The 14,858-nt window shown below is 37.2% G+C and overlaps 1 protein-coding gene across 1 annotated transcript in view; it reads left to right on the forward strand.

Moving 5' to 3' along the window:
* DNAH14 (dynein axonemal heavy chain 14) overlaps positions 1–14,858 on the forward strand; it is a 202,818-nt gene that overhangs the window by 80,195 nt on the left and 107,765 nt on the right. The window contains exons 24-33 of the mRNA XM_029286756.1: positions 1,489–1,593; positions 1,811–1,929; positions 3,442–3,516; positions 4,001–4,088; positions 5,339–5,586; positions 6,198–6,426; positions 7,294–7,347; positions 8,562–8,707; positions 12,808–12,876; positions 13,374–13,560. Coding sequence (XP_029142589.1) covers positions 1,489–1,593; positions 1,811–1,929; positions 3,442–3,516; positions 4,001–4,088; positions 5,339–5,586; positions 6,198–6,426; positions 7,294–7,347; positions 8,562–8,707; positions 12,808–12,876; positions 13,374–13,560 — 1,320 coding nt within the window. The remainder of the gene's footprint in view (positions 1–1,488; positions 1,594–1,810; positions 1,930–3,441; positions 3,517–4,000; positions 4,089–5,338; positions 5,587–6,197; positions 6,427–7,293; positions 7,348–8,561; positions 8,708–12,807; positions 12,877–13,373; positions 13,561–14,858) is intronic.

Consider the following 14,858-nt stretch of genomic DNA (forward strand, 5'->3'; position numbering starts at 1 on the left):
AAAGTCGGCCAGCCAACAGCGTAGGCCTCCGGGCCCGCCAAGCCCAGTCACACAGGTCCCCAGGGCTCCCGGGCACTCACCGTCAGGCATATCCCTCCGGCCAATGCCTCCCTTGGGCCCTGTCCTCCGCCCGGGCCGTTCTTCCGCCCGGGCCGCTGTGCTACTGTGCCGGCGCGCCCTCCGGGCCGCTGTATACCACGCTGCTGGGCCGGCACAACCTCCGGGCCGCTGTATGCCTCGTCTCTGGTCACTCCTCCCTTTTACAGGCCGTCGGGCCACCCCGGTCCCCAGGCCGCCAGGCTGCCACGCCACTAGGCCCCAGACTCTTGTCGGGCCACCGGATCTTCAACAGGCCGCAGGACCGCCCCCACATCGGGCCGCCCGGCAGCCGCGCCAGGCCGTTAGGCCGCCATGGCCTCGTGTTGTAGGTCTTTCCAAGGCCGCCGAGCTGCCGTCGCGTTAAGCCCCTGGCCATCGCCGCATCAGGCCGCCGCCGCATCCGGCCGCCGCTCTTCCTGGCCGTTAGGTCCCAAATCGTCCGATCGGCGATTTTCCCAGCCGCCAGGCCCCAAGTCCTCCGGCCGCCGATTCTCCCGGCCGCTAAGCCCCGAGTCGACCGGCCGCCGATTTTCCCGGCCGCCAGGCCCCGAGACGCCGACCAGCCGCCGACTTCCCTGGCCGCCCCGCTCTACTCGCCAGGCCTCTCCGGACTCGCCAGGCCTCTCCGACTTCTCCGCCAGGCCTCTCCGCTCGGCTCTCCGCCTCTCCACTCGGCTCTTGGCCCCGCCCAGGTGGTCCCATGGTCCGACGCGTCTTCTTCGCTCGCCGACCCTCTCCTCCTGCCAAACTCCGGCCGGCGAGCACCCCCGGACCTTCAAGGGCTCCCCATCTCCGCTGAGGACCCCGCGGAGACTACGGAGCCGAAAGCAGTAGGTCCGCCATCACGCACATGCGCACATGTGAAAAGTTCTTGTTTATGGTGTTAACCAAAGAATTGTTAGTGGGTGAAGATGTCATGTATTGCAGATACATGTTTTATATTGGTACTGTATGTAAAAAACATGTATCTTCAGTATGAGCAGTGGTGTGCTGGAGCTGGCTCATAATAGCTCATGAGAGCTGATTGTTAAAATTCACACATGTTATTTTGGGAGCTATTTGAGAGTATAGTTATATAGTTAGTTGAACTATAATGGCTGAAACGCTAACTAGCTGTTTGATGACTAGTGGTATGGTGTGACTGTCAGCAACAACCACCTGGATAGCTAGTTATTAAATATTTGCCAGCACACTACTGAGCATATGACATCTTGTCCCCCAACTTTATTTATAAAAATTATGTAGCTGCACAGTCTTTTTTGAACCAAAAATTGCACTTAAGTGGTTCTGATAAAACTGAAGCCAGTGAAAAACAAGTTCATTATAGAACTTATAATTTTATTTCACTTTATTATTTTTAATAAAGTCTACTTTCTAATTTTCTGTCAGGAGTATCTTGAAGTTAAACGTATGATTTTCCCAAGATTTTATTTTCTCAGCAACGCAGAACTCCTTGAAATAGTAGCTGAAAGTAAAAGTCCTGATGTTGTACAGGTAACTTTCAATATCAAATCTATAAAGTTGTATTTGTAAATAAAGCTTTTGTCAGTTTAACCATTTTAATGTAATCATACCTTTTTTAATATCATGCTAAATTCTATTAGATTTTATTGTCTTTGTAATATTTTAGTTTGTGAATAAATAATTTTTATCATTACTTTCTAATTCATCCATCAAAAAAAATAATATTTGCCTCATATCTGTTATACAGCCTCATCTTATGAAATGTTTTTCAAATGTGAGGAAGATATATATACGGCCGCAACATCAGACACCACCAGTGGTTTTAATGATTAGATCTGCTGAAGGAGAGATTCTTCTAGTACCAAAGTACAGTATGCTATTACTTTATCAAATATAAGTAAAATGCAATTAGGAAAAATTTCCACAGGCGTGCAAGCATATTTTTCAATTTTACGGTATGTTTTTGATTCCAAGAAAAAGAATTAATAAAATGTCAGTGTTACAATAACATGAAAGAAGAGTATACTATACAGCAGAGGTCCCCAACCTTTTTCTTTTGGCAGCCCGGAAAGGGAGGCAAGCACTGTTACCTGCCCATGCGCCCATGCGCATGCACAAATGGGCCACGGGCATGCACAAACGGGGCCACACATGAGCGAGTGCCACAAATGGGGTGGTGCTAGTGCCAGTGGGATGCTTGGTGCGGGGCGGTATTAGTGCCAGCGGGATGCTCGGCGTGGCACTAGTTCTGGAGGGACGCTCAGGACAGCGCAGTGCTAGCACTGGTGAGACACTCAGGGCAGCACTAGTGTTGGCAGAATGCTTGGTAGCAGGACAGTGCTAGCGCCAGCAGGATGCTTGGGGCGGCACTAGTGCTGGCAGAACGCTTGATGCAGGGTGGCACCAGCACCAGTGGGACACACAGGCGGGGCGGCGCTAATGCCAGCAGGATGCTTGAGTTGGCGCTAGTGCTGGCGGGACGCTCACAGTGGTGCTAGCATGAGGGGGGGGGTAAGTGCATGCACACACACGTGTGCACTGTCTCTCCCTTCATGCAGCCTGCAAGAATGAGGGTGAAGGTTTGTTCTCCAAGCTTGTGGGTTGGTTTCCGAACATTTCGTTACCAGGCTAGGTAACATCTTCAGTAGTGTTTAGGGGATGTCTGTGTCAGTGCTGTTCTATTTATAAGGGCTTCAGATGTGGATGTGTCAAGTGAAGGTCATGTAATGAGTCATCAGAAAGAGGCTTGTGATGGGGAGATTACATCAGGTCAGGATCATTGAAAGGTGTGATTGATTTCAATTCTGAGGAGTTTGTAGGCTGGTTGTAGATCAATGTGTCTTCTGATGGAACCCCTCACAATCCAAATCAATTGCACAGTTAACCGGAGACAGCACCAATCCTCAACCAACCCACACAAGCCCCTCTCCCCCCCAGCAGTTCATCTTTGAAGGTGAATCTCCAGCCATGCAGATAGTGTTCCTCACAAAGCTGGGGAAAATAATCTCCTGATGAAATTTATGTAGCCCTCCATTTCAAGTACATGATATAACACTAAAAATACTAAATATTAAAATAAAACAACAAATAAAAACATAGCAGCCAGATAATCATATAAAACCTCAACATAGCTAAAAAAAATATGAGTTTGTTCCACAGTACCCCAGGCTTGGGACACAAGTCTGTAAACTGTTATTTGTTCTTGAAAAATTAGTTTCATTTCAGGACAAAATAAAGTTGTATCCCCAAAATATATTTTTATTTTCAAATAGTTGATATTGGCGATTAGATGATGTATTTTTACTAATTTATAGAAATGTGAAATATTAAAATGTGTCTTTATTCCTAAAAGCTGAATTTTAAAATTCTGTTTCATAGGGGTGTTCGTATTAGAGGTTCTGTTGAACAATGGCTTAAAAATGTTGAGAGTACCATGTGCAATATGGTAAGAAAGTAAGTATATGTTAATCATATGAAAAGCTACTAATATAGCTGATCTACTTTTTCTATTACAAAAAAGTCATCAGGTTTTTTAAATTGGTATGCAGTTTGTTCAAAGTAAACTCTTCTTTAAAATATGTATTGGCTATTGGGAGCAATCATGATCATTTAGATGAAGAACCCAATTGAAGGGCTGAATAATTTTCGAGGTCCCCACCCTGGAACCAGAATATATTAATGAGATCAGGGACCTCTGCACTTTGCGCTATTGGTGGCAATTCTTTGTCATCAGTATACTATAGCATGTAGGATGCTAAATATTCATATTAATGTTGTAAGAGAATTATATATTATGAGCAATATATATCTATCTCTTGAAAAATCTAATTCTACTATTAATAACTTTTCTTCAAGTAACCTGGAGATGACTTAGTAACTTATAAAATATATTTTTTCAAAGATTTCATGTTTTTCTGACTATATAATATACTTTAAGGTTTATAGAAGTTGGAATTACAGAGTGGAAGCAAATGGAATTTAAAGAATGGTTTTTTACCCACCCAGGACAGGTGATATTGATTGTGGTAAGCAAAATATAGTGCTATTTAACTATATTGAGTATAAATTTACTTGGTTGGAAGATGTGTGGCTCTATAAATGTTTTAAATTAATAAATAAAATTAAAACTGGACAACTTTAGCAAAAGTCTAGAGGCTTCCCAGTATCTAGCCTTCAGCATCTGAATCCACCCTCATCTATTCTGCCTGGTCATGCTTAAATGATTGATTGTGTGTGGTTCTTTGGCTGACAACTTGATGGAATATGGTCCTGAGCTTGGAGTCAGAGAAAACCATAATAATGTTCAAGAAAAATTGGAAGAAAAGTGGGTCATAACGCTTGTGAGAATGTTTTAAAAAATAAGACTGTAAGTATAGATGATGTAACTGGAGAAATAATAATATATGCATATGGAGTGCTTAGGGAGTGGCTGTATGACATACAAGTGAAAACTGCCTCTGTGCCTAAGGGAAGAATGCTAGTATTACTTTCCTATACAGAGGGAGAAATAGCAAGAATGAATGCAAAAATTACTAAAGATAAGTTTGTTATGTGTGCTTGGAAGGATGATATTTCCAAAGTGCAGTGTGGTTTTATCCTGGTAAATGTGTGCAGAACAGATTTTTGTTCTTTAGCAGGCTTTTGAGAAATATATGAATATGAAAAAGATTATTCTCATTTGTTGATTTAAAGAAAGTACATACATCCAACATAGATGTGAGACACTGTAATTTGTACCAATTGAAGTTTCTGAGTAGTCTAGGCAGTCCATGTAAAGTGTATTGCCAAGTTGGAATTCCAGGTGACCAAGATATGAGTGATTTCTGCTAGGATCTCCCATTTTAAAGAGACTTGCAATTTATGTACCAGCCACAACTCCAGATTGTGGACCTTGCTGTTTCAGGAGGAGTATAATCCTACCCTGAGTAAGTATAGGAGTTAACAAACAACCAGATATTTAGGGGACAATTAGCTCTTCTGCCTTAAGTTGTTTCTTCCTATCCTATGTTCCACCATATTTAGAATATTTTTTTCTGTTCCTTTCTTCTATTCTTGGGACTTAAATTTGATTTCGTTCCCTTCCCTCAAGTCTGGTTTAGGGAATAAGGGAAATTCATTTTAATGTGACTTGACTTGGCTTAATCTAATGGGGATACTCTGAAGAATATTTGAATACTCTCCTGTTTAAGAATTGCATTATTTATAAATAAATACAAATACAAGTAAATAATTTAAAAAGTTATAATCATTACTAATATAGTATTTTCACTTTTAGAGTCACATAAAGTTTTCTCAAGAATGTGAAGCAGCTATGTTGAGTTCTAATTCAAAAAAGGAGATGATGGAAGACCTGGATGATCTGATCAACGTTCTAGAGCAACTTACAGAGATAGCATCAGATATTCTTCCCTACCATAAGCAAAGCACATTAGAAGCTTTGATTTCTTTGTCCATCCATAACAGAGATATACTATCTTTATTGATAGATCAAGAGATTGGCATTAAAGATTTTGAATGGACAAGGTACAGTTTAAGAGTTTGCTCTAAATGCTAGGGTTAGGGTAGCTAAGATATGTTTAAGAATAAGTACTTTAACTAAACCAAAATGTAAATGTAATATGCAAAGCAGATATTTAATTTCAGATACAATATTATTCCATTCCCCTTAATGTGTGTTCATAAATTGACTTTATGCATTTTACCCAGGGGTTCCAAGCAGATATACAGAATTCACTCTGCCTCAAAAAGTTCATTTAAGAGGTCTGCCCATACATATTCAAGGAAAACGTTAAGTTTAGAAAATTATAAGCCTGATCATTTGTGCCTTGAGTGCAAACTCTGGATTTATCAATATGATGATCCATTTGTTTGTTTATTTGGCTACCATGGTATTCTCAGGAATCTTCTCCACCATTAAAGTTCAAGTGTCAATAATTCTGCTTCTTCAAAGTCCACACAAGTTCCCAAATACCTTTTAACATAACTTTGTACCAAATGGATTTTTTGATTGATTTTTGTATACTGAAAAGTTCAATTTCAACCACGCTGAATTTTTATACCTGTATAATCTGATAGCTATAACATTTGATAATCTGTATGAGTCATTAACTGTTACACAAACATATTTTATTCAGGCAATTGCGTTACAAATGGCATGAATCCAACCTGTGCACAGTTATTCAAGGTTATGCTTCCTTTGAATATGGTTATGAATATTTAGGCTGCTCTCCACGATTGGTTATCACCCCTCTTACTGATCAGTGTTGGTTAACCATTACTGGAGCACTACAATTAAATCTAGGATGCTGTCTTGCTGGCCCAGCTGGTACAGGAAAAACAGAGACAGTTAAAGATCTGTCAAAAGTAAGTGCTATGTTTTATATCAAGATATGCTTTTTGAAAAATGTACATTGGTATGTTTTGTACACAATTGTAAATACATATTTCAGGACAATACAGTTCTGCCATTTGTTACTCAATTTCCCTTCAAACTCTTACAAACCCTTATAAGTCCTACCTAATCAAACACTCTTCTGTCTCTCCTTTTAGCATGTGCTCTAGCTTCTTTCTCTTGCTTTAATAAGCAGTCCTCAAGTGACTGGGATCCACTTAATGGAACGAATCTTTCACAGCAATAGTAAAGAGAGTGAGGGAATTTATTTAGAGAAAACATGCATGTTGTTGTTGTTGTTGTTTGTCTCGTGGCATGTTATTTAAATATACTTTCTTTGATCTGCAAAAAGTTAGGCTAATATTTATTTTTAATCTTGCTTTTAGAATTTAGAACCTTCAAAATATGCAAACATTTTAAATGTAACTATTTTAGAGAAGTAGCTATATGTAAGCTTAGCATTGTCAAGGATTTTTATTAATTTTTACATAAGCTTAAGAACCAAAGTACCAAAAATTTATAATATATTACAAAACTCACATGTATCCAAAGGTGAAAAGACACTGTTTAGCTAACAGGCATTCTGAATTAACAGAAATTCTTTTTCTTTGCTAAGGCATTCCATATACCATATATATTCTATGTTTTTAAGAGCCTTCATTTTTTTCAGAATTTGAATTTTTAAATTTGAAAACACAGATATCCTTTAGAAAAGGGGCAAAATAATGACATGTGAGTGATAAATCTAAACCAAAAACATATGATCTTATTTGATATTTAATTACAATTAAGTTAAATAGAACTGCTTCTGTTCAATATTGTATTGTTTTTACTTTTAGGCTTTGGGAAAATTCTGTCTTACGTACAATTGTTCTGGAGATTTGGATGATAAGGTATGATAAAGAATTTTATTTTAAGATACAATATAGAACATGGATAGGCAAACCTTTGAGACAATTAGCACATTTGGAATTTTAAGAGCATGTTGTAGATATTGTCGCATTTTGGTTGCCATGGTGGGCTTGGGCCATCATACAGCATACTTTTATTCCAAAAGCAAACTAGTGAGATGGTTATCTTCCATTCTCCAGATTTTCAAAATGTTCCCTACCATATTAGCTAATCTTTATCATCTAAGTGGAAGGAGAAAGTTCCAAACAAAGCACAACTATAGCCACTCTTTCCAAAGGTGCTTTTTCACTCATGAAAAAGGACCTTAGGGATGACTATGACCTGGATGACTAAGAATCTCTGTAGATATATAGCCACTCCTTGTTTAAATTCTTTAATTTATTATTTGAGTATGATTACTCATATGTGCCATAGGCACTTTCCTGGCATGGTCTCTGGCTTATTCCTATTTAATAATGCTATACTTTATTTAATAATATAGCATTTAATAATGCTATACCCTGGCAATCTTCCCATAAAGGCAATGAGAGATGTTTTAGTGGTGTTGAGAAGATGAAACCCTGAGCATACAAGCCTGGAGAGTCAAGGCTAGTTGTAGGAGAAGAGCAGACTGAGCTGAAAGAGAGGGATAAATGTGTCATCAGTTTGGAGTCATTACGTTGACACAAAAGGCCTAAGTCCAGCTCCCCATGAATTCCTTTGACCTTTATCTAGCACAATTTGGCTTTGACCATTAGTTAACTAGATTCTTGTATAGAGGTAAATTAATAAACTCTTCTGTGCTTTGAACTCAATGAATGCTCCAGGTTATTTGTGCCTGACACTAGTTTGCATATGGCAAAAGCCACGGAATGTGCAACAACCATTAAATAAGGACAATTGTAGAACAAATAACCAAGGCAAGGCTACAAGGGATGCTGGCAGAGGTCATGTCAATTTGAGGCAGAACCAAAGTGATGTATGGAACGGGCCAAAAGCTACTCAAACTCTTGAGTGCAGCCTTAGAAACAATGCAATGAGCAGTACTAGACAAAAAGCAGGCTTTTAAAAGGACTTACTGTGTATAAAACTTTTCCATAAGTACATGTAAAAGTAACTATTTTACACAGGCAGATGTAGCTGTTTTACTTTTGAGCTTGGTGATACATTTCATGAGACCTTATTCCTCACTTGTTATGCTTTATCTTTATTTAAGATAATGGGAACATTGTTCTTTGGGCTTGTTCAGTCTGGAGCATGGTGTTGTTTTGATGAATTCAATCGGATTGATATAGAAGTCCTCTCTGCAATTGCTTCACATCTTCAGGCAATTAAGGCAGCTAAAGATAGCCTCAGTGTCAGGTATTTATTTGAAATTGCTGTGATATTTTATTAATAATAATACTTTTATGTTCAAAGTTTTGCTCTGTGTTATATCATTAATATAACAAAGTTGTGGAAGAAAGATTTCATCTTTACAATTCTTGCATAGAGCTGGATCTTCTAATGATCTAAAAAGGCAAGAGCACAAATGACAAGTACCTTAGTTTGAAGATTTCAAACTGCATTACTTTATTACTATATTACTTACCAGATCTTGGCCAATCAGGTATTATAAAAAGATAAGACGAGATGAGATGAGATAAGATAAGATAACCTTTATTGTCATTTTTTTACTGTGGGCACAACAGCACACATCAAAAATGAAATTTAGTTGCCCACTCTCAAAGGTGTGTATACATGATACACACCTAAACATATTATGTACAACATATGTATAGACCAGTGGTGGCGAACCTATGGCACGGGTGCCAGAGGCGGCACTCAGAGCCCTCTCTGTGGGCACACGCGCCATTGCCCCAGTCCTAGGCCTTCAGCTGGGTTTTATAAAACCTTTTCGCTTTAGGCCTCTGCCACTGTGTGCAAAAAAAAAAAAAGGTTCAATCAATCAGTCAATTTCAACTTCTCGCAGGGAAAAAAAAGATCTTGCACAGTTGGAATTGATTGATTGAACTTTTTAGTCCCACCCAGTCTGCCATTACCACCACAGCCACGCCCACCCAATNCTTCTATGCTATGTCCTGGATAGGAGGGAGGGAGCTGCCAATGATCTTTTCGGCCATCCTCATCATTCTATGCACCGCCTTCCTGTCTGAAGCAGTGATGCTTCCAAACCAGACTGTGATGCTATATGACAGGATGCTCTTAATCATTCCCCTGTAGAAAGTGATAAGGATAGGAGAAGGAAGATGTGCTTTTCTCATGTGACGCAGAAAGTACAAGCGCCGCTGTGCCCACTTCACCAGTGTCTCGCTGTTGAGCGACCAAGCCAGCCTACTCGTTAGCTGCACACCCAGGAATTTGATGCTGGTAACCATCTCCACTAGTGAATTACTAATGCACAGAGAAGTGTAGCTGTGCCTGCCTTTTCTGAAATCAACAATGATCTCTTTGTTTTTTCCGGTATTTAAAACTAGGCTGTTTTCCTTACATCAAGCATCAGAAAACACTGGATTAGTATAAAATCAAATCAAGTGGATTTGGCAATGGTTCTTGTGTTCATGATCAAAAGTTTGATATTGTACAGTTTAAATTTTTGAAACGTGCCAGTTAATTATAATTTTACTTTCATTTTTGTTTATTTTATTAAAAGGTTGTATTCTGACCTTGTTAGCTGGCTACCCTAATTGAAATAATTTCTTTGTTGATTAGAATGTCCTGTTTCCTTCTTAATTTGACTGGCCTATTTTATTATGCAATTGAAGGAATTTGGGATATTAAGATGACCAGTGTCAAATATAAATTCTTGTTGTGTGTTGACATTCCTTGTCTTATTAATAATTCTTAGTGTTCTGAAGTACTTTATATTTGTACTTTACATGGATGTTTGTAAAAAATGGGACCCAACATATAAAAAACCTTTAATAATTGTTTCCAGAGAGATTTTTTTTGTTGATAAAAGCCAATATTTCTAAATGTCCATCTCAAATTAATGCAGATATATACAAATTGATAAAAATCAACATGAATTTATGAGAAAAAATAAATAGTGTTAAAACTAATGTTGCTTCAAGATTGATATATATTCTTAAAGTTTCTATGATGGTAAGTTATTTTAAGCAGATTGATACATTATGGAGAAAGTTCTTATGAAATGGGAACAATTATGAGTTTCACACAAAGATGGGGATTTTATAACAACAACAACAACAACAACAACAGAGTTGGAAGAGACCTTGGAGGTGCTCAGGCAGGAAACCCTATACTATTTCAGACAAATGATTGTCCAGTCTCATCTTAAAAACCTCCAGTGTTGGAGCATTCACAATTTCTGGAGTCAGGTTTTCCCACTGATTAACTGTTCTAACTGTCAGGAAATTTCTCCTTAGTTCTAGGTTGCTTCTCTCTTTGGTTAGTTTCCATTCATTGCTTCTTGTCCTGCCTTCAGGTGCTTTGGAGAATAGCTTGACTCCCTCTTCTTTGTGGCAACCCCTGAGATATTGGAAGACTGCTATCATGTCACCCCTAGTTCTTCTCTTCATTAAACTAGACATCCCAATTCCAGCAACCATTTTTTATATTTTAACTTCCTTGACTTTTTCTTATGCGACTGTACTTACTTTATGACTTCTTGTGCTTCATGAAATTTAAATGATTAATCAAAAAACATTACAGGCACAATTAGAATATTATTACTATCCTCTTTAATATCTTGGCTGGAACTTTCTTCCTGTTTTAAAAGATGCAAAATATACAGGGTGTACCGAAAGTGAGATCCTATAGATAATTTATTATATAAATTACATTAAATGTTTAATTGGTTGTCATTTTCATCTAAACACTTCCTTAGTGTTTTGATGTACATTAAGCACAGTAATAGTTTCTTTGAATAAAAAAAAGTAATAAAACATATTGTAGTTGGTCTGACTTTTGATAAACCCAGCATATAGATGATGTTGGGAAGGAGCCCTAAATTATGGGATAACCGCAATTGGAAATTGTAGGTAAAACTTTTTGGGGAGGTTCATAGGCAAAAGGTTCTTAAGCAAAAAAAATGGGATCACAACTTTGAATCAGCTCATTGTTCATCATCGGATGTTTTGCAAGAAGAATAGGTTTTTCTAAAAATATAGTTCCTAAATATATAGTTAGTTTTTAGCTGTAATTGAAAGCTGAGTTAAAATAGATGTGGGAATCTACAAACAACTTTGAAAATAGTTGGGTGAGTGGTAGATTCTGTTATACTTTGATCTACCAATTAACATACCTTTATTTCATCAGAGCTTAAGGTAATTCTGCATAAGGAATCTTTGTATATGTACTGCTTTTTGCCAAATGGGTACCTCTGGACATTATTGTAAGCCTATATATGGGCATATCTCTTTACATTAATCAAACATTGTGGCTTGGATGTCTGCACTGGGCCTTTGGCAAAATATGAGGGCAATTCAGAAATAAACTTCCATTTGGTTATCAATGACAGACACTTGCAGATACAGAATTTTTATTATACACATTAGAAAACTACAACATTACATTAATTTTTGACATAATCATCATTCACATTGAGACACGTATCATAACATCTTACAAGGTTTGAAATTTTTGCACACAGGAATTGTATTACTGCACGCACTTCACATTTGGTGGGATTTTCTATGGCAGGGTTCATTTTCAATTGATCTAGTGGACAAGTCAACTTCACCACAACCTTCTCCTTCCAGACTCACTGTCTACTGAACTACTGTGCATGGCGCCATAGGACGGGTGTCGCTATCCCTGCCTATTTCTCGCATATGCTCAAACGGAGGATTATTGCCAAAGTGTCCTTGTAGTATATTCTGTAATTAGATCAACTAATTGTCTCCTTAAGGAAACTTGCTATTTCTGCTATGTGTAGAATAGAATAGACTTCTATTATACATGATTGGACACACAAAGGTAAATGTCTCTGGTGCATAAACTCTCAGTGTACATAAAAGCAATAAGTGATAAATCATGATCATAGTTATTGTAAAAATACATTCATCATAAGTCATAAGATACAACACTTAGTGATAGTCATGGGATACTAAATAACCAATCAACATAAATCATAGTAAATAAAACAATATAAATTGTAAGATACAATGTAATGTAGAAAAGCATCACAAAGATGCTTCACAATGATGGCAGATTGCTTAGCAATAATTGTACTTCTTCAAATAGCCATTTCTCCAGGTACATATACCCCTAATTTGTACTACAGTGGTGTACTTATTCTGAACTCCAGTGTTGGAATTAGAACTGAGCTCCTTGCACTACTCTCCATATAGAGATATGTAGACAGGTTCTTAGTCCTCCCCCAGAACTTAGAATCTTCTTAATAGTGGTCTATGCAGATGCAAACTCCATATATGTAAATATTATCAATATGTTATGTATAACACTGTATCTTAGAACTGTTTTTGTATTTAACAAAGATTTATACTGGAAGGAAAAGAAATTCGTCTGAAACCACACTGTGCAATTTTTATTACCATGAATCCTGGGTAAGTAATTGTTCAATAACACCAGAATAGAAAGAACCTTTTTGTGTGTGGGGGGGTATTTTTTACAAATGCATGAAGCTATGTTGTATGAACTGGTAATTTTGATACAATTAATTTAATATTGTCCATAACTTTGCAATTTCAAGATTTCAGAAAATAATATTTCTTAGCCTAATTTGTTGATTCAGGGATTGATCATGGAATCTTTTAAATGCAAGGAATATGCACTGCCACTGAATTATATTCCCATTTTCCAAATGTTGTTTTAAATTACCACTATTATCAATTTCAGAAAGTTAGATAACTTTTCACTTGCATTAAGTAATAATCTTGCATTAAGTAATAGTGATCACAAAATTATTTTCTAAACTGTAGTGAACTCTACTTTTTCAGACTAGTACAGCATCTTTGTTGAAAGGAATTTTTATTTATATGTGCTAAAGCTAACATATTAAAGTGTTGTTATTGAATGTGATGACATTAACTTTCCTTTTAAGATACAAAGGTCGCGTGGAACTTCCAGACAACTTAAAATCATTATTTCGTCCTATGTCAATGGTGATACCTGATTATGAACTCATTGCTGAAATAATGTTGTTTTCAGAAGGTTTCAAATCAGCAAAATTACTCTCAGGGAAGATAATAAATCTTTACCAACTTTCTAGCAAAAGATTATCACAACAGGTAAAATACAAAGAATATATATTTTATTTTTTTATATCCTAATTTTCTTCTGGAATGCAGCTCAAAGTACCTCTTTGTTTGTCTGCCTCTATGAATTTTCTAGAACCAAATATAATTTTTCCACAGGAAATGCACTTTCCAGTGAATATGCTCCTGAATCCAGTATAGGATTTTTCTTTCGGTTTCTTTTTAAGTGCTATAGCAATGTTAGCTACCCAAAGTCAATGGCAAGTGGATGACCTTAGGCGAGAGAGGAAGGTAGAGACTCTTTTTAGCACTTACTGGGAAAAACCGCTCAATTTCTTGTCAGGATTGTCTTTACTGGTCATTATCCTTATGTTGTGCATTCCTATTTTTAAAAGAAAGCTTCAAAAGTAATTGACAACTGGTACCTTCCTGTAAAACACTCTGGGTCTGTGATTAGGCAAATACCCTTGCAAAATTCCCAACTGACAGCTATATAATACTATTATTTCCTACAGAGGGACAGAAATTTCTATTTTCAGCCATCTTATCTTCTTCCTGTGCCCTCATTGACAAATATCCCACTGGATAATTAGTCTTCTAGAGTTCTTTTGGCAGCCTCTTAGGTTCAGTTAACTTTCATTCCTGCACTCTGAAATGATTCAATCTTTTCTGTGATATTCTTTCAGATATTCAATATAATATCATATACCCTCACAACTGCCTTTTCTAATGCTAAAACACATTCAGCTCTTTCAATCTTTGTTCATGTAACATTGTTTCTTGGCTCTTTATCTTTATTATTGTCTTTCTGTAAACCTGTTCCAATTTCTCTAAATCTTTCAAGTGTGGTGCCCAGAATTAGATGTAGTAAACAAAATAGAGAGGAGTGATGGAATAGAATGGAATACTTTTTGTGGTTTTGGAAATTGTATTTCTATTCATGCAATCTAAAAATTGTTTTTCTTTTTTTCTTGCAGCCACATGAAACTGATGCCTCATATTAAATTTGTAGTCACTTATTATTCCACTGTCTTTTTTACAAATACTGTTATCAACCTAGTTATCTGCTATCTTGTATCTCTGCATTTGATTTTTATTTCCTAAATTATTTTTTATTATTATTATTTATTATTTTTATTATTTGAATTTATACCCCGCCCTTCTCCTTGCGGACTCAGGGCGGCTGACAGCCTGATAAAAACAACTACAAAAATACCCCAAAAACTATCATTAAAACAAAGTTAAGATGAAATATTAAATTTGGCCTTATTAATTTTTAAAATTGCTTTTAAAACCCCACTAAAATTTCCCCTTAGGCCAGTCCTGCTTGT

This window comes from Protobothrops mucrosquamatus, unplaced genomic scaffold, assembly GCF_001527695.2.
Source record: "Protobothrops mucrosquamatus isolate PMUCROS unplaced genomic scaffold, P.Mucros_1.0 scaffold_3, whole genome shotgun sequence".
NCBI lineage: Eukaryota > Metazoa > Chordata > Lepidosauria > Squamata > Viperidae > Protobothrops > Protobothrops mucrosquamatus.